The sequence below is a fragment of the Numenius arquata genome, chromosome 5 (assembly GCF_964106895.1).
Source record: "Numenius arquata chromosome 5, bNumArq3.hap1.1, whole genome shotgun sequence".
NCBI lineage: Eukaryota > Metazoa > Chordata > Aves > Charadriiformes > Scolopacidae > Numenius > Numenius arquata.
In genome coordinates, this window is record NC_133580.1 from 13232342 (window position 1) to 13256554 (window position 24213).

A 24213-nucleotide genomic window follows, 5' to 3' on the forward strand; every position below is an offset into this window, starting at 1 on the left:
TCAAATCCAGAACATACTATTCTCACAGGCAGACAGGTTAAATAGGAATATATAATGTCAAAAACAACATCAACATCTGAATTTTCAAAATCAACAGAAATATTTATCAGGAAGTCATCTTCAGTACAAGACAGAGTAAAAGAAAACATGACAAAAGATATGATGTAACTAAAACAAAGGAGGCAATAAAAATGAATGACTGGACTGATGGCACAGGGAGAGGTGGCTGCTGACTCCTCCTCACCCTACAAGGGGTAGTAGAGCAATTACTGCTGCAAAACTAATATTGCAGTGAATCAGGGCATTTATTATGACTTTGTGGTGACTGCTTTTAGCTGAAGAAATAAAACCAGGGTCCATCCTTAGGACTGTCTGTGATGCGATCTCCTGCACTAATAGAAACTACCTCACTTGGACATAAGAACCACTCGCTGAAATGAGCTTATGAAGGAAAAAGTCCTCAAATTATAGTTAGACTAATTTGGAGTTTATCATAGCAGTATTTACTCAGCTCACCAATGATACCAGAAGACAAACCTACTGGCACAGGTAAATTCTTTCTGACACCATGCAGCTTTATCCCTTTTCCTCCTCTGCTGTAGCAAGATGCATTCACCAGTCCTGCTTTCAAATATGCTGTGAATTCCCTGCCGAGCACTGCCAACACCAGTCAAAATACACATTTCCTACTGCACTGTATTTTAAAAACGTCTACCGCAGAACATCACTCTGAAAGAACCACCACTTCATATTCCAACATTTGATATTCAACAATAATGACCGTGTTAAGTCAGAAGAAAATACAGAAGCTTATGCAAAACTACAACATACACATGAAGACCAGAATAAAGTCAGACAGACACACAGACACCAGCGAACACCTCCCTGCCTGCATGCTTTGTTGCCGTGTTTTTTGTTTTATGACTGGCGTTGATATTTAGCCCTGACCAAGCAATCAGTATAGTTGTTGTGTAATGTTACTGTGACAATAAATACAAATTATTACACAGAGTCTGCCACACAAGTAAGTCTCCACTGCCCTACAACTAAGTCCTGCAGAGAAATAACAAAATTTCAAACTTCTCACGTCAAGAATAGTAATGTCAATTGGTACAGCTGAACTGAGTAGGGATTGCAGAGGAAGAACATTGGGGTTTTTTTAAGACAATATGAAATTCATACTTTGGTAAGCTTCCAGGAAAAGTTTCACAAAAATGCTTGTAAAGAAACATATACCAAGGCAAGCAAGGAGTCAAGCACAAGGCTCCAATTTTAAACATTACAATAAATTGTAGAAATTAAAAGGAAGTCGGGCTGCAGCCAAGAAACAAGAAATGGAGAAAAAGCATGTAATCCTATGAACTTGCAAGCCGTAAGATTTTTATTCATATGTATGCATAAGCACATGTACACACCCACAGACAAGCCTAATCTTTCTTCAATGCCTTAAAAGAAAGCATCAAGCAGTAATTTAACATTTTGGGAAAAAAAATAGCTTCGGGACTATACAGGAAGAATTTAAACTAGAATTTATTCTAAATTACTAGCAAATGACCACCACTAGTACCAGCATAGTACCACGACACAGTAATTAAGGCAAAAAATTGGATGGCCAGTAACAAACCCTAGAACTTTACTATAGGGTCAGTTTACACTCCGTCTGAGCAGAATCACAACTTTCTTTGAGAGCGTGAAAACTAACGGGCACAAGATTAGCTAGCTCCATGTTTTTAAACTGTATTGAATTTTAATGTCTCCAAGCTTCACTAACAAAGAATTAAGGTAGTGTAGTACTGCTACCCCATACCCTTCTAGATTATGTAAAGCGACAGATCTTAGATATGAAAACATAATGAAGTACAAAGGTCAGGCATGTCAACACCACAGCATATCTGTATCTCTGTCCTGTAGCCAAATGGAACAGTTACAGCAAAATACTAGAAGTCATCAATGAAGAAAGAAACTGAGTCTTTAGGTTAAGACTGGATATTGCTTAGAAAATATTTAGAATACAATATTTCAGTTGGAAGGGACCTACGATGATCATCTAGTCCAACTATTTTAATCCAGAGGCCTTCAATTACAGAAGATGGTCAAGCCATAGAGATTCTTCCTGTGGCAAAGAACATGGTTGCCATCGCCCGCTTCTGTCCGATGGCTGGAGCCTCCGTGTGTGCACAGGGCTGGCAGCCTGCACAGGCACAGGGGGTCTGATGCTTCCCTAAAGCACCATATCTGCCACAGGTACACAGGCCAGCTATACGCTCCACTTAATGCCTCTGGCCAGTCCCTCTGCCAGATGAAAAGGATACGAGCAAGCCATCATCTAGGCATTTGATGCAAGGCACTCATGATAAACATCTTTCCCAAGAGCTCCTCAGCTAGACAGGAAGCAGGGCACGGGCCACATCAGCCATTCCAACTGCAAAATCTTGTTCTTGGTTACCAGATGAAAGGGGCAGAAAAACAATCTGCCTTACAAATCGTGTCAAATATGGGTGGTCACCACTAAAATGATCCTGTTCACTTGCAGGCAACCTTCAGGAAGGAACTATAAGAAGCAAACAACTGCAAATGAGTTAACCTGCTGGATAGCCATGCAATGTCTTCCCCACAAAGATATCAACATTAAAATTAAGTACGCAAGCTGACGAGCCTGAGGCAAACACTGTGCAGGATCAAAAACTCAGAATGGTGATTTCTGTGTGCCAAGGGAAGACTTTATAGTGAGCAGAGATGTGAGAATCTTTAAGAAAAAAAGTCCTGCTCATTCTCCACAGCACAGCTCCAACTGAATTCCTCTTCACACGCTTACCCTTCCCATCCTTCTTGTGCACGCTTGCACTTCTGCTCAAACACTTTCCTACTAGAAGAAATACAGTAGTGAGAAGTGTGAACCTTGAGCCCTTTCGCACTGGTGGGCGGCTCTTTCACTTCCACAATGAAAGGCAGGACATGGTATTGTTTCCACCGATCACGGAGCACTGGGTGTGTTGCACTGGACCGAACCAGAAAGGAAATAAAGGGATGTGAGGAATTTGTCAGGTACAAAACACAGGAAAAAAAGGCTACTTAGTTTCCCTTCTCCCTAAATGAATGGGGTAAAATGTTTTTACAACTGTTCCTGCATCCACCCTTACAATTTACTTCTATTGCCACTTCTTAAAAATCTGCTCTTAATCAATTGCAGTGTTCCATAATTTTAATCATCAAACTGCGTTTCAAAAACAGTGTCTTCATAACACTTCGTATAAGTGACAATTTTCATCTAGGGCAGCAATTTTCAAACTTTGTATCAGGTTCCACACTTCCAGGGTAATTTTTACACTCCTTACAAACCTATGGTTTGAGAGCCACCACAAGTAGAAGCAAGAGGGAAAAGCACACTTGTTAAAACATACTCCATGAAGAAGGGAAGAGGTGGCTTAAAGACCAAGTCAAAGTGAAGTGAAATTAGAGGTAGAAGAAAACTCTTTCATTAAGACAGTGATAGAGTAAAATGTTATGAGATCAGTGGAAGCCCTACAAGAGAAGGGGAAGCCTGTCTGGAAAGGTTTGCTGAGCCTATTCTCACCAAGACACTGCTGGGCAGATTCAGTATCTTCCAGCCATCTTCCTTTGACTCAATGAGTCCCTCTCTCTAACCCAACAGCTCCCCAGCAACACCCTTGACCAACACCCCATACCTTGTGCTTCAGGAACTACCGTCAGAGATATGAAAATGCCAATTATTTCATCCATTATGGGCCAGAGTCCAAAACCCACACCCTTTCAAAACCGGCATTTTGTCTCATTTCTACAAACTGCTCCAAATTTGCTTCCCTTTGAGCCCTGCCATGGTCCTCATCTTGGCATCAAAAAGTTACAAAAATCCGGAGGTGTCACAGGCAGGTTTTGCTCAAAAGGTAACACACCAGAACCCCTTGTCTAAGTGATTCAGCCACCTGCTTTTCTTTGATTGTGCCCAGTTTCATTGTTGAAAGGCCTGCAAGGAATGAGTCATGCTTGTATGAAGATACCTGCTTACAGGTCTCTCTCCCTCCCTGCAATTAATGTAATTTAAAAAAAAAAAAATATTTCTAGAATTCACATAGAAACTCTTATTTTAGACTACTACTCTTAGAACAGATATTTTGGTCTACAGACAAAACGTCCAAAAGATTCCAGGCAGAAAGCTGCAACATACATTCCCTGAAAAATGCCAGTTCTCATTCAGGTTTTTTTGCTGTACAGGAAGCAGCTCAGCTTCAAAGACAATACCATATCTTTGTGAGCTACCCAGTTATCGATAAGACTGCCTGCAAATCTTTTGAATGCTAGAAGTCATGCCACCTCTGAACACTTAGCAGGAGCCATTTATTCACCGACCTAGAATTTCACATGTAATACTGAACAACTTTTTCAAAGTTGCTTCCCCAACTGCACAAACATAATCAGCTCACAAGGCTGCTGAAAGCAGCAGTTCTGCCATCTGTCTGCTTATTCCCACCTCACACTTGTGCAGGCACAAGTGTTTGTGAAGCCATGCAACGATCTAGAGGAAACCAGTCTTTGTGAAAACTAACCAGGGAAAAAAATAAAATTATGATTAGATCATTTCTCAATCTGTACAACCGTGCATGCTGGCACAAGCATGGGAATAAGCAGAAATGATACCACTGATTTTAATGGCAGTGCCATTTTCAGAAGTCCATTGACGCAGCAACTTTTCACCAGGTCTAGCAACTAAACCTGAAGAATTTTTAAGCAAACATATGAATTTTAGAAAAATACAAATCATTTTACTTAATCTGCTATTGTGTTCTTGTTAAAGTAAGAAGTGGGAGAAGAAAGGCGAAGTGATGGTGAAGTGATCTACTGGTTACTAAGAGGAATCAAAGTGCTTACTGGAAAACATTTCAGTGGCAAGATCTTCAGCCTTGCCTCAGTTTCCTCCACTAATAAAACAGAGACAATAGCACTAATCCGTTCAACAAAACATTCCGCAATACAATTAAAAAACATAACAACATCAAGGTAATATTTTGTTACAGAGAGACACGGACAGAATTCAGCTCTCTTAACAGCAACGAAAGAGTGAAACGGCACAAAGCTGATGTTGTAACCTATAGTGGTCTGGGATGGAGAACAGATACAGGACAATGCAAAGCAAAACGGCTACTCTGAGCAGTGATTCCTAAACAGTTGGTATCTACAAAAGGACAGACATGGATTTACAAAAGACCTGGGTAAAGAAACTCACAGTGGAGTCTCCCTGCCCTCCTTTCATTATTGGTACTCTGATGTAATCACATAGGAGTTATGAAGAGCATATAGGGAAGACTTGCTGGGGTGGCAGGTTAAGTAGGAATCCACAGAGCTGGGTTGTCATGACAGCAGCTGAAAGTATGCAAGAGATGTATAGATCCTGGGTGTTAGAACAGCAAGGACTCCAAATAAGATCATTAATACATTACATTATTTTAAACACTGAGAAGCATACACTACATCTCATTAACGAAACATGGACTGCATGATAACCATTTGCATTGGTGAGGGTGCACGAGGGTCTAGAACACAGACACAAAAAATTGTATTCATTAAGTACCGGTAAAGCATGGGTTCTCACAAATTCAACAGTCATGCTATATATAAGAGGAAACAAGTGGCATGCACTCTGGTGGACCAACGTACTCAAGTCTCAGCTGAAGCTTAGAAACACACATGAGCTCCACCCCATTTAAAAGCAAAGTAAAACAGAGGAAACTAAATTCCAACAACCCCTTACGTTAACTTTGCATTCAAACAGACTTGGAGCATGCAGCGACTCAGTAACTCATCCCAGCTGAGAGGAAGTAACTTCCTGTCAGAGAAAAGTTACTCCCTGAAGTGTCTGAACTCCATCTAGAACAGCACGCCTGGTTCCCCGGCACAGGCAGGCTGCAGGTGGCGACATGCTGGGCAACGCCGTCCTGGCAGGTCGCTTCCAAAGGCAGGAGGGCATGGGGTTCGAGACAAACACTGAACAAGAGCAGCCAGGGACGGAAATGAAGCAGGCCCTTGGTGGAAGCTCTCGAGGATGGGAGTAACAGGTGTTTATGTGATCTGTTCAAAACTCTGGGAGTTTGATGCGGTGGATTACTCAGGGAATTGGGATGTCTAAGGCTGGGTGGTCTTCAGGGGTCGTTACAAAGCAAGGACTCCACACAGTTTGAGACCAAAGCAGCGTTACGAGTGCCTGGCACAGGGAACGTACCGGTACACCAGTGCTCACAAACCCGGGATTCGCACGACTGGTCTCTCACACTGGGTACTCACCATCCAACACGGGTGAAGCAGAGGCCCATGCAGAACACACGGACAGAGAGAGGCCGCCTAGTGAAGGGTCCCAGTAAGGACTACTGGTGAAACGAGCATGGAAGCGGTCTACTCAGGCGTTACCGAGGGCAAACTAGAAGCGGGGAGCGGACACTGGCTGCGTGAAGTGCCCACAGTCGGATATAGTCCCCTTGGAGCCCGCGCTGGCACAAAGGCGAGCTGTGGGCAGCAGGGCACTGCCAGGGCAGGCACCGCCATGGCCAGGGGAGTCAGGGAACACGGGAGAGATGCCATAAGCGAGTCCCACGCACAGGAGGGCTCCCGGGGGCTCCCCGGCGGCGCGCCCCCGGGGCAGCGCGGCGCTCCCTGAGGCGAGCCGGGGGCGGGAGGGCAGCGCGGCTCCCCGCACGGCCGCGGGGCGGGGGCGCCCGCGGGCCAGGCCCCGGGACAAGGCGGGCCGTGCGGGGCCAGGCGAGGACAGGGGCCGGGAGGTGGCGGGGAAGGTGCGGGGCGAGGCGGCCGGGCGGGGGAGCCGGGGCACGGCGGCGATACTCACTAGGGGTCGTTGGTGAAGCGGGGGCTCCGCGGGGGCTGGTAGCCGTACAGGTGACAGTAGAGCACATCGAAGCAGAAGCAGCACATCTCGGCCGACACCACCATCTTCCTGCAGCCGGGCCCGCCGGAACCGGCGCCGGGGGAGGAGAGCAGCGAGGCGGCCGGCGGGGAGAGGCCGGCGGGGCCCCCGCCGCAGCTGGGCGGCAGCGGCGGGGAGAGGGCGCAGCCGGCGGCGCCCCCCGCCAGCCCCCCAAGGCCGTTGAGGCGGGGGCCCCCCGGCGGGGGCAGCGCCCCCGGCTCGCCCCCCGCCGCCGCCGCCCCGCCGCAGTGGGAGCCGCTGCCGCCGCCTCCCGGGCCGGCCGAGCCCGAGGGAGGGGAACTGGAGAGTTTCTGCTTCTTCACCCCGCAGCAACCCGCCGCCATCTTGGAGCCGTCTCCCCCCACGCAGCGCTTCCGACCCATGGCGGGGGGGCCGGCCGACCGGCCGGGGGACGTGCGGCGGCCCGCTCCGCCTCCTGCCGGGCCCGCTCCGCCTGCAACGGGGAGGGGGCGGGAGGGAGGCGGCGGGAAGGGGGGAAGAATGAATGAGGAACGAGAGGGAGAGGAAGATGGAGGGGGGGAGAGACAGAGAGAGCTGTGTTAGAGCGACCCGGTGAGCGGCCCTGGCTGACAGGGCCGGGGCTGAGGGGGCAGCGCGGCCCGCAGGTGTGGCGGCCGCGGCGGGGCCTTGGCGGCCTTTCCCCTCCCCTCCACACGCCGAGCCACCCCTTTCGCCTTCCCCCCCGTGCTTTTTCTCCTCCTTCTGCCAGGGAAGTGGAGCAGCTCCACCCCGCGTGCTAAAAAAAAATAATAAAATAAAACAAAATAAAACCCACAAACCCGAGCTCCGCTGGAGCCGCACGGCAGAAGCAAAGGCCTTGAGATGGTTAAAAACACTCCGCTAAATAATTCAAGTGACCTGAGATGCCTTTCTCTTGGGAAGAGAAGGGAGGAGGGGGGAAAAAAAGAAGCGAAGCGAGGGGCTGCATTGGAGTCGGCGGGCTGGGAGCCCTGGATGCGCTTATTAAACATTCAATCGTGATGGATAAAAGCCACGGGCTTTATATATATATATATATACTTTTTTCTTTTTTTTTTTTTTTTTTTTTAATTACAGCTTTGGCAATTACTTCACATCCGATAAACAGCAGCTCAGGGCGTAGGCCCTCAGCTACAGGGCAAGCAGCTGTGAGTGACCCTGCAAGACCACGGCCCTCGGTGCCTGCAGCCCAGGCTTCCTCATGGCGAGACCTCTAGGGAAGGGAAGTCCGGAGGGAAAAGGATGTGAGTTCCTGCACTGACCCAGGTGTCTAAAATTAAGCTTACCAAGCTACCCGTGTGGGAGGGGAAATGTGTTTTATATTAGCCTCACATATACATATGTCTGAATTTATGGAGATGCTTACAAACGGCTATAAAGTACTTCAAAAGCTAAGTGTATATATATCTAGAAAATAACACCTCACCCATCAGTGTTATGCAGCCATCTCTGGCATGGGATGTAACAGCTGTTTAACATAGAATGGCAACAATATCAAGAAAGACAAGGGAGTGAGGACTGCCACATAGAGTTAAAATCATTTCGCAAGTTCAGGGAGACAGTCGTTATCCAAGCTAACTTGCACTCTACAGAAAGTTTTCACAGTTGTAAACTACTTAGAGACTCAGGTTTACATTTCTTATTGGAAATAGTTTCTCCAGCATCCTCATGGTCTTAATTTTGTATGGATTTTGAAATATTATGGATTTGAAGATAAAATACCCAGTTACTAGAGCTCTAAAACTAATGGGTTAAAAAGCCCTTTGAGGGTTTCTGTTCAAATACTGGCCTAAACTTCTCTTGCTTGGACTGTGAATCATAGCCTGAGGTGAAACAGCTGCAGGGAACAATAGCAAACAGAAAGGTGAAGAATTAGATGGTGTAAAGCAGTCTTTTCCATTTTTAAATGTAATGTTTACGTTTGGAGCTGGAAAATACTTGAGAAGGGAACTCATTTCTCTCTCAAACAACTTTCAAGTTTCTTTCAAAACAAAGGCAATGTTTTCCACTTATGGGATTCATTTGTTTCAAATCAGTTAGCAGTGACACCTTCTGTTGCTTTTAGGAAAATAGTTTCACCAGGTATTGAATTCTGGCTTTTTCTAATTTTTTTACTCTCCTACATTATTTAACATCAACATTTGTAAAAATATCAAGTAATTGCAAAAGCTTATGATACCGACACAAATATAAATCGCTCACACCACTGGGACAGAGATTTGTAAGGTTCAGTGTAAGTCTCAGAGCTATGACTGATATCCTTATGCAGTATCTAGACTACTGATAGTGCACAGCCATCACTTTTTGATTAAATATTGTATTGCAATGGTCCCTAAATGAAAGGGTAAATTAAAAATATTACTTATTCATTAAAACCCTTACTTTTCCAGCTCTGCAGATGTTCTTTGCTGTACTTGCCTATAGTTGTACTGCTATTTTACGTCAGTGCAATGTATGTATACCAAATCTCTTTTGTAGAGACAACAGCAAATATACGAACACAACTGTGGACATTATTGTTTAGTGGGATCAGGGCAACACAACTGTATTATTAAATATTTTTGTCAGTATCTTGAAGTGGAGAGAACTGCAGATTCACAAAATATTTTTCATAGCTCAATGGAAAATTTCCATTTATATTTGAAGGAGAGTTTATTCTTTGGGTAAGACAGCTTCAGTTAACTGCAACATCTGTTTCATTGGCCCTCTGCTTCAGTTAGGTCTCAAGGACCTTTAAGTTTCTTATTACAAGGAGCCCTGAATGCACTCAGTTCCGTCATGTATATAGTACTTCTGTATTTTGCTAACTTTAGCAGATTTCTGCTGTTGGTTGATGGCTATGCTGTGCCTCATATGTAGTTAAATGTACTGAGTGAACGCAGTATAAAAAACAAACTTTTTTAGCAGTACAAACGGAGTCAGTATGGTAGTACAATTAGATCAGTTTAATTTAGGTGTGATGTAGCTCTCCTTTATGACTCCAGCTGTTTAGCACTACTGCTCACCTCATGTTCTAAAGCCCTAGTAATTTTAGAACTGTCACTTGTAACAAGTGAGAGATTAAAATTAATTTTTTAATTAAAAATCACAACCCATGATTCTTGAAAAGAGCTGTTAGAGAAATGATTATAAAAAAATAGAATTATTTGCAGAAAGATATTTCTCAGTGATCCAAAGCTGCTCTGAAGGATTGCCTTTCTGAAACAAAAAAATCAGAATGGCTAGTATCTGGGAGAAATTGTATCCTAACAGACATGATCCAATTCCTTTTGAATTGGAGGTAAGATTTGCACTGACTATAGTAGAACTCAGGCTGTTCTTAAGTAGGCCAAAACGTGATCTATGTTCTCAGTATCTTACAATCTAATTACAAGACAAGAAAACCAGAGCAAGGAAACAATGAGCCAAAATTGAGCTGCACTGGTAAGCAGGAGTGATATAATCCTTGCCCTATTAGTATCAATTCTTTTAATAGGCACTGTGACAGGTGAGGGATTTAAAAGGGTCCTTAAAATAGCACGTTTAGGCTGTGGTTCCATGTGCATTTCTGCAGTAGTAGTAATGTTGGTTTAAGCAGCTCTACCTCAGCTAATTGTTCTCTTTCCTGTCCCACCCATTCTGTTGTGTTCATACAGCTGTTTATGCAGATGTGAGGCAGAAGATCAAGCTGAAAAATAATTATTCTTTTTCCTCAATTATTTTTCAGCCAAATCAGTTCTCCAGTCTGGTTTATTAGAGGCCTGCACAAAAATCTGTGTTGGCCTATCGGAGTGGCTATAAAAACCTGAGAATTAATAGCCTTGGGCAGCTTAAACAATGCTAGTGAAAAGTAAGAAGATGTGGCCTAAGGTGACGTTGCGTGTATTTATGGGGAAACTGTCAGAAATCACAGAAGCGTTTGAATTTTAAGTAATAGGTGAAGAAAGCCAGTTGAGGAAAGATATGAAAGATAAGAGGTGGGTAATGGGCCTTGAAAGTGAAGGGAAGTAGTTTATGCTTGAGACTGTAGAAAAGTCAGAGCTAGGGAATGAAAGAAAGGGAAATAGAAACCCCTCTTTTCAAAATATATAATTTTCCAATTTCTTAGAACTAAAGGAAACATTATACCACAGTTAATTCTGTAAAAACCAAACTCCAAAGATTGAACTATGTAAACAGCTAGCATCTTTATGAAGATGTTATTATTCTAGTTATTATTTGGAGAAGAGTCTGTATTTACGTCTCCCAAAATTCAAAGGTTAAATTCTATCTTTGTATCTTCCCATCATAATGATCTTTTTAGGATGGGCCTGCCATGAAGCTGGAGAATTTACATGCTGAGAATTCCTTTGGTCAGAGGAATTTCCAACCGTTGTGGAGACAGGCTAGACAACTCTTCCCTTGCCCTGCAGCCTACAAGGCATTATGGGTGTAGCTGGGAAGAAAGTGGGTTTGCCTGTATTACTTTCTCACATTATTCCCAAACTGGTCTATCACACTCTTGAGGCTCATGTGAGTTTTTCTCAGTATATTATGCTTGGACATAATAGTTACTGTTCTTTGGTTCGCTCCCTGTCTCAGCTGTCCCCAGGAGAAATTAGATGCAGCTCTGAATCTAGGCCAGAAAATGTGCACAAAATCCAATAAAGTTAATGAAAGTTAACTTGCACATGTCTGAGAACAGTAATTGTTCCTACCAGTTACAGGCCATATCCTGCTATTGTTCCATATATCAAGCCTCTATTGAAGTCTCTTCTAAAAAATCTTGTACAAAAAGTCATCTCAGGATGTGATACCGGCCAGCAGACAAAAGGTCCTCACATGTTGTGTTACTGGAATCCTGGCCCTGTTTCATATTTTGAGCTATGTTATAATTTCACCATGCTGTGAATCCAATCTGTGTTATTTTAAAATTAACATTGTTTTACAGACATTTTTCACTCTTACGCAAATTTAGGGTTTGGTCCTGTTAAACCATCTGTGCATGGAGCTTGCACTGCAAAACTGGGCATCGGTTTGTTAAAAAAAAGACAAAACACACAACAAAACACCCAAAACAAACAAAAAAGCCCCACCAAATGAACCCCCCAAAACAAATAATCAAGAAAACCAAAAAACCACCATGTATTCTAAAATGCTGTTTGTCAAACTAAATATCTAGGACTGGACAGTTTTCTAACTAGAGATAAAAACATTAAATGCATCAATGGAGTCAGAAAAGTTATTTAATTAAAAACCTAAGGATCAAAGCACTTGCAGTAAATGAAAGGTGAGACTAGTAGTAGCTTTGTAATGGAATTCTTTTCATTTAATTCTGTGAGCTGGAATATTCCTCAAATATTATGTTAATGCAATATCCTGTCCTTTTTGAATGCATTTTTCCGTTGTACAGTGATAAAAGAAGATGTAGCTATACATAGCTATATTCTCAGTATAAATTCACCATGGTTTCATTGAGGTCAGTGGAGCTATAGTGATTTATGCTAGCTGATACATTAATAATAAGCCTTAGGACATATTTTTTGACACGGCTGTTTGTAGCTGGTCTCCTTCACAAAATGTTTTCCACTAGTGTAGAGCAACCATATGTATTAATAGCATTTCTCATTTCTGAAGAGTCTAAAGTAGTAGCTTTAAGAGTTTTAAGTTAATAAATTTAGAACAATATATAGGTGTCTGTCCATCAAGTGCAGTCATACAGCCACCCAGAAACCTAGCAGCAATCTAATAGGACACAACAATTGAAGTATATTAGGAAACAATATCATTAATTTTCAAATGAATAAATTATGAGGATAGAATGCAATTGCTGAGAATTAAAATCTGATTAGGACACCATGATTACATGCCTGTTTGTTTCTGAGAATTGCACTAAATCTTTAACTGTCCGAAGTGGTCAGCACTTGATTTCATATCTCAACTAGAAACACCAGAATGAAACTTTCATGTAAATTTAGTTAATGCAAGGAGCATAAATTTCAGAAAAGAGGGGAATGTTAGCAATGTTAATTGATTATTAACAATGTTAATTGATTAGGATGACAGAAATGCTCCCATGTAAGGAAGCTAATGGGCGTAAACTTTGATCTTTCTTTTGATGCAAGACTGTGTTGAGCTTCCTTTTTCAGATGTTATTTAATTTTCTTGTGAAACGATTTAATTTCTTCTGGATGCTGCTTTTGCTATCTTTTTGCACGTTATCTAGCTTTTGGTGTGAAGGAATTCCACCTTCCTCTAATGGCCAGTTCTTAGCTTAGGTTCATGCTCCCTTGCTCTGGTATTTTACACTGCTCAGATAGCATAGAAGCTGTCATCTCTCTGTTCCTTTCAGAGAAATGGAATATACTGTTCTTTTCTCCAAAGACTGCAGAACTTTTTCTTTAATCTTCATGAGCAGCAAAAAATCAGTGAATCCTTCTGCTTGCCCTTTACCATTCTCACTTCAATAAAAGAACCTGTTAAGATGGCCAAGAATCACTTCCACTGTTCACTTTATATTGGATGTTTTTAGGCATGCTTCATGAAATATCTTGGCTATTGTTTTAGAAGAGTGTTCACTAGCTGCAGTAGACTATTGCAGCTTATAAAAATATGCATGTTTATCATTAAGTATTTCTCCTTCTTCAGTATTGTAACATATTATTACTTACTGAATGTATTTTTTTTTTTCATTTTTCCCATAAGTATTAGCATTCTCTATACTCAGTGCCTAAATTACTTAACCTTATATCTTCCAGGGCTTTTGATCTGTACATGTCACCCTGAATGTCATGTCGATCCTCCTTTCTGTGACTCATTTTATAAAATCCCCATTTATGTCACTTTGGTGTGCTTATCTTTCTCTTTTTTTCTGCGCAAAGAAAAAACTGACAAATGCCAGTATTTTGCCATAAAGGTGATCGTGCTCCAGTGCTATCAACCTATAACTGCTAAAAGCTCTAAATACATTGTCTTAAAAGAGCCTGGAGATATAAATAGAATGTTAATTAATAGCAGATGTTACCCTTTGTGGCAAAAAGCCAGCAGGGCTCCAGCAAAACCTTTCTCTTTCCAGTTGTTACTTTCATCATTGGCAACTGTGAGTGCAGCCCTAATAAGGCTGATCCTCATGGCACTTCGGAGTCACCTCTCACCCTCACCCCTATCTGCTTTCACATACTCAGTCCTGCAGATATTCTTTTTTTTTCTTTTGAGTGTGGTAGCAAAAACCAAACAGCTCATGAGCACCGCATCCATAACTCTTTCTTGTATCCTTAAGGCTTTAGAGGAGACTAGCAAGCCTGAACCCCAAGTCCTGCAAGTTTCTGAATAAAATTGAATCTGTGGGATTTGGTACCTCACTTATTCATAGCTACTTATTCATAGTTTTATTGCTTCCTTTCTGTAGAATTCAGGTTCTCCAGCATAATATTTTCTAGTGTACTTTCTATTGCAAAAGTCAGTTCTCTTTTCAGACATGTATAAATCAAATTACTCCAATTAAGTCAATAGAATATTACCATTACAGAATTATGGGTTCAAAATCAGTCCTTTTAAAGCTGTAGTTTCCCCTGTAAATTGATGAATGATTTGTCTGTCCCTAGGTCTCCCAAGCTATGCTCTGCTTTCAAGGAAAGTGATATTTATATAGATACATGTCCATGCACACACAAATTCCATTAAACAAAAGTTTATGTCTTCTCATTCTTCTTATCTCCCACATTTGTATTCTCACTCTAGGAAAGGGCCTTCAGGCTGCCTGCTGGAGGTGATAATTTTTATCACAGTTATTTAATGTGTAAAATAAATGTTACATTCATTTTGAATAAAAAGCAGCTGATAAACGTGCAAGCTTCAACAAAGTTTCACCCAATTCTGGGCATAGTAGTATTAGCCCTCCTTTCATTCACTATTTATGATATTCCTGTTTTCATGTTATCTATATAACTCAGTCCCTCCTATCTGACTTCACAGTAATTAAAGAGAGACTTTTTGGTTTTAATGTGGTCATTATTCAAATAAAAGTATTTTAAAAGAGTAAAGTAAATAGTATTTCTTCAACTACGAAAGAAGTCATAGTATTCAGGAAGCACTGCTGCTTATTATGTTCTTCTACTAACCATTATCAAACATGAAGTTACAATCTTTGACTTATAGAAATATCTGTGATCATCAAGACTCACATCTGAGCTTTGGTTTACATCCTTGTTTTTCTCAATGGTTTCTTCATGGTTAATATTCTAATAACCTATTGATTGCCAGAGATTGCACAGGGGTAACATATTTTGATTTAAACACTGTACATTTGATCTGAGGAAATTACTATTTCCATGCAGAAAAAATTGAGATAATCCTTAACACTAAAAACTTATCCTTCTGTTACTTCATCTGAAAAATGAACTCCTTTGCTTGCATATTTTAAAGTAAAACTGTTAATTATAATTGGTGGTGGTTTGAATTACAAATGGAATTCTGGATGTGTTGCCATCTCTCTTGAAAATGCATCTTCATAGTAATTCATTCATTTCGGTTAGCGTTTCTAAAGAACATTTCAATATTGGAAGAGTCACTGTGACATACCTGAGGAGAAGACTCGTACAGCAGATCAGATATAAGAACTGTTACTGAAATATTTCAGGGCTATTATTTCATGGGGTAAATCCTTACAGCTAACATTTATTTTAGATTAGGGATTTAGAAGAAATTTGAAAATAGTTTCATAAACCCCCCTATGTATTTAACTCTCTGAAAAAAACCCGAATCAAAGTCTGAATTCTTGGCTTTTCTATTGCTTAGTTTGTGTTTGTTTTCTCAGGTCGAAGTCCTGCTGTCCAGTGTCATCACATTCAAATCCTGCAGTGACCTGTAAGTATCTCACCTCTAAATTTTCTATTGCAATGGAACAGCTGCATGAAAACTGGTGTGATCACCTCATGAATATTGAAAATGTTTCTCTCATCAAACTACCATTAGGCATGATATATTGGGGTACAGTTTGTCCTTTTATATTAAATGCATGTAGTTCAAGCATGTACTGTTATAGTATAATACATCGACATTTTTAAATACTAGCTCATGATAATCTAATTTGTTGTATTGTAAATGGAAGACTCACAGCTTATCAAATCAACTTCTACCTGTTTATAAAGGTACCCTTACTTTAAATCTAGTTCTTTACCTGGTTAAATCAGACCTGAAAGTTGTCAAATAAAAATATTACATTTGCCCTTTGATGAACAATTACCAGGCATTACATATTCAGAGTAAAAAATGGATAGCATTTTATTTTATGAGTCCACTAACTAATAGTGAATTAGAATAAAACTCCTGTGGGAACACATTTGACATTCACATGAATAACAGATGAGTTCATTATGATCCCCTGCTTATAAAAAGAATGGCAAATGAATTCATAATTATTAAGCATTTAAAAATAACACATTCCCCCAAAAGATACAATTCTGCATTAAATACTCGGCTGTAGTTCAGCTGCAGGGCTTTGAAGAACCTGAAATGAAATGGTAGCACAGCATATAGCTGAAACTGAATGGCAGACTGATGATTTGGTCATTTGCCACGTTCTTTAACTGCTTGGTAGCCTAAGTAATGAAGATCATTCATACTCTATTTAATGCATTTGAATTCCTTCTGAAATTTTTAGATTAATCTTGCTTCCAAAGCGGAGAATACAGGTTAGATACATGGTACATGAAAGGATTATGCTGGGTATATGTATAAAGAGGAGGATTAGAGCACATATGGCTACTGACATGTACTCATGTTATAAGTGCCTGTGGGCATCTCATTTGAAATATATATTAGAGTTGAATTTTGTAGAGCTTTTTTGTTCATGGATATGTGGTTGTATATATGACAAATACCATTCAGGACTGTTATTTTGCTAGAGGTGACATTCTCAAATACTTGCTAAGCTGTCACATTAGCATACTGCTCACAGCCTGGCAGGAGACAGCTCTAATGTGAGTCGTAACCTCTGCCCTGTGGTGACACTAGGAGCACAAAGGTCCCAAAGGTTGACTTTTCTGCCAGACAGAGAGGGGAGTAAGAGATGCCAAGAACAAAGTTCAGAGAACAGCACAGAGGACTTGAAGAGGAGGATAAGGAGGATAAGGAATAAACTACCTGCAGCAAGGACATAAACAGGAAAGGGGTCAGAAGTAGATGGAATTAAGATTGTTCTGAGTACTGTCAGCACCTAAAGAGATGCAGAATTCTTGTCTCCCCAAATCTTACATGTGATCTTGATAGCATTTATGGAGGTGGAGTGAAGACGACTTGAATTTTCTGTATGAATTCTGTCCCCTCCTTGGGTAGCCCTCCTTGGTTATCCAAGGAATAGAGAAATAATGCCATATGCGACTTCTGTATTCCTCTTCCCAGTACAGAGGTAAGGAGATGTGTGAAAGACCTTGTGTGCATATAGATTTTAAAGTCACATTGCTACCATGTTTTCCCAAATTCCCTTCTCCTTAGCAGCAGCCCAGGCTCTAACACAGCTATGTTGCCATCAACTGTGTTGTCATGCTGATATCAGGAGGAAAAGAAGCCATATCAAATGTGATCATATTTGTATTTCACTCAGAGGTTTGAAGCTGCAGTCCATCATGAGGTAGACTCTGTGACTGACCTAGGCTGTGTGCTTGAGAAAAGGGCTGTAAAAGCAAAAAATGCAGAACAGGGAGAAAGTAGAGGGAAAGGTCTCAGGATTGTGGAGGGTGAGGGCCATGTTCTACAGTCATGAAAAGGGTCACGAAGACTAGAAATATATTAACCAAAACAGAATTCTGTAACATAATAGTACACTTTTCTAGTCCTACTTATGTAGCTGCCACTACTAGGGAAAAATAAAATATCAGAAAAGCCATTGGTGCTGTTCAAAGTTAGTGGAATTATTTGAGAAACTGTTAAATGAAGATAAAACTATTTCTTTCTGCTTTAGAAGCTGCATAGCTGCCAATGGAAGAATATGATTTATACACTGCTGAATTACATTGTTTTTAATTTTAAAAGTCTGTTGGCACGATCTGATTTAACTTCTGACTTGATCTGGGTGGGTAGAGTTTGGAGCTAGGGCTGAACTGATTCTTCACAGGGAGATGAAAAATGCCCAAACCTAAATCCAATAGCTAAAAACTAATAGTGTATCAGGGAAACTAATTGTGCATCGGGGAAACTAACTCCTTCCTGAGTCCTGTGGATTGCTGGCTGAAAGATGTGGTTTGATTACAATTATTGCCTTAATGCAGAGTTTCAATTCTTATGGGCCCCATGAGCACAATGCAGGAAACCTGTTCTATCTGCGATGTACGGAGTGATATGAACCATGTATTTTATAGCAGCCTTCCAGTACCTAAAGGGGGCCTACAGGAAAGATGGGGAGGGACTCTTTATCAGGAAGTGGAGCGATAGGACAAGGGGTAACGGTTTTAAACTGGAAGATGGGAGATTTAGATTAGATATTGGGAAGAAATTCTTTACTGTGAGGGTGGTGAGACACTGGCACAGGTTGCCCAGAGAAGCTGTGGATGCCCCATCCCTGGAAGTGTTCAAGGCCAGACTGGATGGGGCTTTGAGCAACCTGGTCTGGTGGGAGGTGTCCCTGCCCATGGCAGGAAGGTTGTAATTAGATGAGCCTTAAGGTGCCTTCCAACCCAAACAGTTCTATGATTCTATTCACACATTCACAGATTCCAAGATGAAGGAGATAATAATAGTTACTCATCCTAACTATCCTACATACACCTTTTTTTTTCCCCTGAAAGATAAATTAAAACTTTGGAGGTTTGTTTAGGTTTGTTTTCTTTTGCAAAGCTGACACATAATGAATGCATTTCTTATGAAACTTTTAAAGTTTCTATTTTAAAACATTCAACATCTGTTGGAAAGATAGTTACTTGTTTATGCAGCATTTAATACTGCAATGTATTGAGGACTGTCAATATTTGAGGTGGCTGTTATTATTAACAAGTGCACAGGAAGAGAAATGTTGTAATGACTCTCCAGCTGATGATAATGGAAAATGTATATACTTATGAAAATCTGATGGCATTATTTTACTATAACCTCTTAGAAGTTAGGACATCAAAAGACAGTCTGCATTAAAAATGTTGGGTGTGTCACTAAAGTCAATGTCACGTCATCTCTGGTCATCAGTGTCCCAACTATATGCTCCCTCAGCAAGGCTGCTGCTCATCATCATCCAACATCAGCATGCAAAAAATTACCGTGAGAAAGATTATCAGGTAGTATGTGTTCAGTATCAACATATTACACTGCAAGTAAGTTATTCCAATGTTTGCTTTTAATTTGTTAGTAAACCAGGGCGGCCTGTTGAATCACCCTTCTGTGGAAAAAGAGCATCCACTCCACCAAGCTTGTAGAAATCTGTAAATTAGTTACCTTTGATAAAACCAGACAACTTTGGTCACTAAGAATCCTCTTGGGAAATTAGGAAAGGAAAAGTGGTAGAAAGGAATTAATACTTGCAATGAGTGAGTCCTGACTAAGAATCAGAGAAGGAGCCTGAGGAGGAAGGGCAAAATTCATACAAGATATACTTAATTTTTTAAAGGAAACGGGTACATTTGTGAGAAGATTTGAATAATTTCTATTAGGATTAAAGTCTTGGCTTCAGCATGTGCTTACAATAAGACAAGTCTTAATCTGAATCACCTCAATTCGTGATATGTTGTCTTGCAGCAGATAGCAAAACATGTTTGTTCTAAATCTTATGAAACAATAATTACAGTAAGTAAAGGCAATTGGCAGTGATTGATATACTAATAATACACTGCATTTCAAACATTTGTTTAAAGCGACCTCAGCCTGTTATTTTACTGCTCGAGAACAAACCTCTCTCAAATTGCGTTTGTCTACCACTGAAACACTCCAATAGTATACACTACCCAAATTAAGGCTAATTGCTAATAATTTATTCACCAGAAGGTTTGCTATTATCAGCTTTGTTTATGTAAAAAGGAGATTAAAAAATAGTTTGTTCTTGCAAACTGCTGTGCAAATTTAATCTGCTCTTATTAGATGTCTATCTCATAGGAATGATATGAGATTCCTCTCGTAACAGGAAAAAAGATAACCAAATATAATATAGGACTCAAATTTTTTTTTGGATTTTAGTTGGCAGAACACTATTCATATGTGTTAAATCTGTAATATATGTTATAATCTTTCTGTTCTACTTCCAAGTAATGTTACTATAAAAATTCATGCCAAGAAAGGAATAAAACTTCTGAGTGTAGTATGCATATACCATGTATTTAGCAGAAACGTACAGAATTTTTTTTTCTTTTAAAATTTTTTTTACTTTTGCATTACCCCATCTTATGTCCCAGTGCTTTTTGCTGCTCTGATTCAAAATGTCAAGAACTCAGAGATAGGTTCATTAGGAAAACATATATATCCACTGCATCCCTACGCTTGTATTAAATAATGTAAAATCACATCTTAACTCCTGTGAAGATGTGCTGTCTGAAATTTCAAAGAGATTAAAATATATGAATTGCTCTAAAAACAATTCCTTTTAGCTACTATTTTGATAATTATCTCCTTTATTACATATCTCACTGATTCTCAATTATATTTGTTTCAAAGGATGGGGAGGTCTCTTAAGTGGTATTTTTACTTAGAAAATTCAAAAGAAAAAAGATAAAAAGCTCATCATAAAAGTTAAAGCTACTTCGTGGCCTTTGCATGAAACTTATTCCTCTTCCACAGTATTGTCCTTTCTCAAAGCCAACAGACAAGATGAGGAAAATCCAATTAGTTCCTTACCATCTGTAATTTAGGAACTATATTAACTAGATGATTAAAATTCAGCTATATACATCATTACATTTATTAACATACAAATGCATTTAAATTTCTTATTTATGAGCTTGCACATCACTGCTGGTTCACCAGTGGTACAGGAAAATGTAGTTTTATGTTAGTTTGTAATGAATTTGTTCTTGCTTGCAAGCACTGGAAATGTGGTGTAGTGTTTGTATTTTGAACGCTGTAAGATAATTTAAAAATCCGAGTCATTTATTTATTTTAGTAGACTGCTTGGAAACATTTCCTCTATTTTTTTTTTAATTCTAGCAGCTTTTTACTGATTTTCCTTCTCTACCCATGAAAATTAAATGCAGGGATTCAATGTTTTAGATCATGTTCTTTCAGGCAAGTGAATACATGCCTCTACATGTTAAAAACTCAGTAAATACACTGCCTTTTTTCAAAGAAAAAAATCTTGAGGATATAGCCATTCCTCTTCTAGAGGTAATTTCACAGTTTTGGGGGTTTGTTTTTTGTTTTCCTGTTGTTATTCTGCAGAGATAATTGGTTAGGGTTTTATCCAAGGATTTTTGAAATAAATGGAAAGGTCATGGGCTTTGGATTGAGGTCTCAGGGGTGGAAGAATATATTCTTCCCCGTGTCAGAGCCAGTCCAAAAAGGAGGGAGAAAGATCCCAGGTGCTCATGGTTCAACTATCCTGATCTCAGCATGGACTAGAGATGTTTAGTGGCAGTACACGAGTGAACAACAGGGTATGGGATTCTGCCATAACCATCCCGGTTTTTTGCCATCATTATGCCAGGACAAGTGTGAAATGGTAGATGCAGAAGCCAAACCCAACAGTCTCCTTCCTCTACAGGAATTCTGCACTGGCAATCCGCAGGTGAAATCTGGCTTGTCCTGCCGGAGCTGTGCAAACTGGGTAGGTCTGGTGCCTACCTGAGCAGGGAGCCAGCTCCTGGGTGGTTGGCCTGGGAAACCCCTCCCTGCGTGAAGGGCTGCAGAAGGGCAGAGCTCCGCCTGCTGTTAAGTTTTCTTTAATTTCAAACAGTGTCAGAGACTGGTACAAAACTGCTGCATGCCTGTGCCTCTGCAGACTTTGCTGCTTAACTTCTAATTGACCGGAGAGATAGAAATAATCCCTGACATAAATCAACTTCATTCTGCCTCAGGACATAATTTAAATGCCTTCTCCTGGGTGTTCTTCCCTCTTTATAAAAGCAGCAAGTTCACTTTCTAGCCTTCACACTCTTTAATTCTAGAAAATGTTTAATGAGGGAGTCTGCCACAGTGAGGGTAGAGCTACCGCTACACAAGGAGCAGGATTGCCTAGAGCACATCACTCTGGACTGCATCCAGGCGGGTCTTGAAAATCTCCAGAGAAGGGGACTCCACAACCTCCCTGGGCAGCCTGTTCCAGTGCTCTGTCACCCTCACCGTAAAGAAGTTCTTCCTCATATTTAGATGGAACTTCCTATGTTCCAGCTTGTGCCCGTTGCCCCTCATCCTGTCACTGGGAACCACTGAAAAGAATCCGTCTCCATCCTCCTGCAAACCACCCTTTAGATACTTAGAAGCATTGATAAGGTCTCCCCTCAGCCTTCTCTTCTCCAGGCTAAAGAGTCCCAGCTCTCTCAGCCTTTCCTCATAAGGGAGATGCTCCAATCACTTAATCATCTTTGTTGGCCTACACTGGACTCTTTCCAGTAGTTCCCTGTCTCTCTTGAATCGGGGAGCCCAGAACTGGATGCAGTATTCCAGTTGTGGCCTCACCAGTGCAGAGTAAAGGGGGAGAATGACCTCCCTCAACCTACTGATCATACTCTTCCCTATGCAGCCCAGGATTCCATTGGCCCTCTTGGCGACAAGGGCACATTGCTGGATCGTGGATAGTTTACTATCCACCAGGACCCCCAGATCCTTTTCCTCAGAAGTGCTTTCCAGCAGGTCCACCCCTAACCTATATTGGTGTCTGGCATTCTTCCTCCCCAGGTGCAGGACCCTACACTTGCCCTTATTGAACCTCGTTAGGTTTTTCTCTGCCCAGTTCTCCAGCCTGTCCAGGTCACGCTGGATGGCAGCACAGTCCTCTGGAGTGTCAGCCAGTCCTCTCAGTTTGGTATCATCGGCGAACTTGCTGAGGATACACTCTGTCCCCTTGTCCAGGAAGGTCTCTTCCAACTCCAACAACTCCGTGATACGAGCAGTATCAGCTAGGGACACAGTGGCAGGAAATGGAAAGGTGTTTTAGAATGACTATTGAATATTTCCTTTCCCAAGATTGTAGGGCCAAAATGTTGCTTGAATTTATGAATACAGCTGGACAAAAATTTTATATGGTTTTTAAAGTCCTAGAATAACAGAGGCTTGAAAGGACTGGGACCATTTTTGAGATTAGGTTGAACTAGACAAATAGTTTAAATTGAAATAATAGGAAAAATATGAAAACATGTTCTCAGTTTTTAATGGAAATATTTTAGCATGCTTAAAATGAACTTTTTCATATTTTGAAACTGAAATACCATTTTCCACTTTAAAATTAGTCTAAATTAAAAATTAAGTAAAATGTGTTTGTTTTTTTTTTAAAATGACATGAAATATTTTATTTTTAATTGGATGTACTATTTCAGGTTTACCCCAAATTAAAATTACTAGGTTTTTTATTTTGTAAGAGAAAAAATGTTCTCTGTGAGCTCTTTGTGAACTGGGGTTTCTGCTTGCTTCTTTCTGACTTTTTGGTTTGGTTATTGAACTGAAGAAGACTTCACTTGCTCAGGTCTATTTATGAAATCTTCATGAGACACTGTCCTGGTAATTCTCAGGTGACTTGTGAAAGGACATTTGCTTACACCTCCGTTAGTGTGTAAGGATATCATCTCCTCCCTTGTGTTGTACCAGTGTTAGACCTTGAGCCTTGCAGCGTACCTTGCCTGTGCTGTACTCCTGTTCTTTGGGACTAAAATGCAGCGTGCAAGGATTTGTGGTTCAGCAGGCTACAGATGAAAAGAAGGATCTCTTAGTTCTAATGTGATTGTGGGTTACCCACCTAACGTATCATTAGCTCAGTATACATTGAGTAAAACAGACCTTATCAGTCACAGATTTCTCCCTTGTACTTCATGTTCCTGTTCTTCTCTTTCGTGTTCCCAGTTCTCTAGTCAGCCACCAGTTCATTTCAAATAAAAACAACATTTAAAAATTTTATGTAAAGTTACAGAGCGGGAGATAAGAACTCCAGGTGCCTGGTCAGACTCCCTCTTTTCCTCAGGCTGATCTCGGCAACTCAAAGACTAAATCCTTTGTGGCTGACTTGGAAGGATCCTTAAGGATTCCAGAAGGTGTTTTGCTCGGTCATCATTGTCACTACGATGCTGTGGACCTTTGGCAGCTCAGAAAGCTAATACAGTTTCCAAGAAAGGCTTAACAGACTTTCCTAAGGGAAATAAAGTAGATAATGAAATCGAGTGCTACACGTCTATATTCAGAACACTGCTTAAGCAGTATGTGACTAC

General features: G+C 40.8%; 1 protein-coding gene across 2 annotated transcripts in view; it reads right to left on the minus strand.

The window, feature by feature from the left end:
• Window positions 1–24213, minus strand: part of AMMECR1 (AMMECR nuclear protein 1) — a 104189-nt gene that overhangs the window by 68941 nt on the left and 11035 nt on the right. The window contains exon 2 of one of the 2 annotated variants that reach the window (XM_074147218.1): window positions 6854–7385. In XM_074147218.1, coding sequence (XP_074003319.1) covers window positions 6854–7385 — 532 coding nt within the window. Of the gene's footprint in view, window positions 1–6853; window positions 7386–24213 lie in introns of those variants that run through there. The other variant, XM_074147220.1, reaches the window with a different exon arrangement.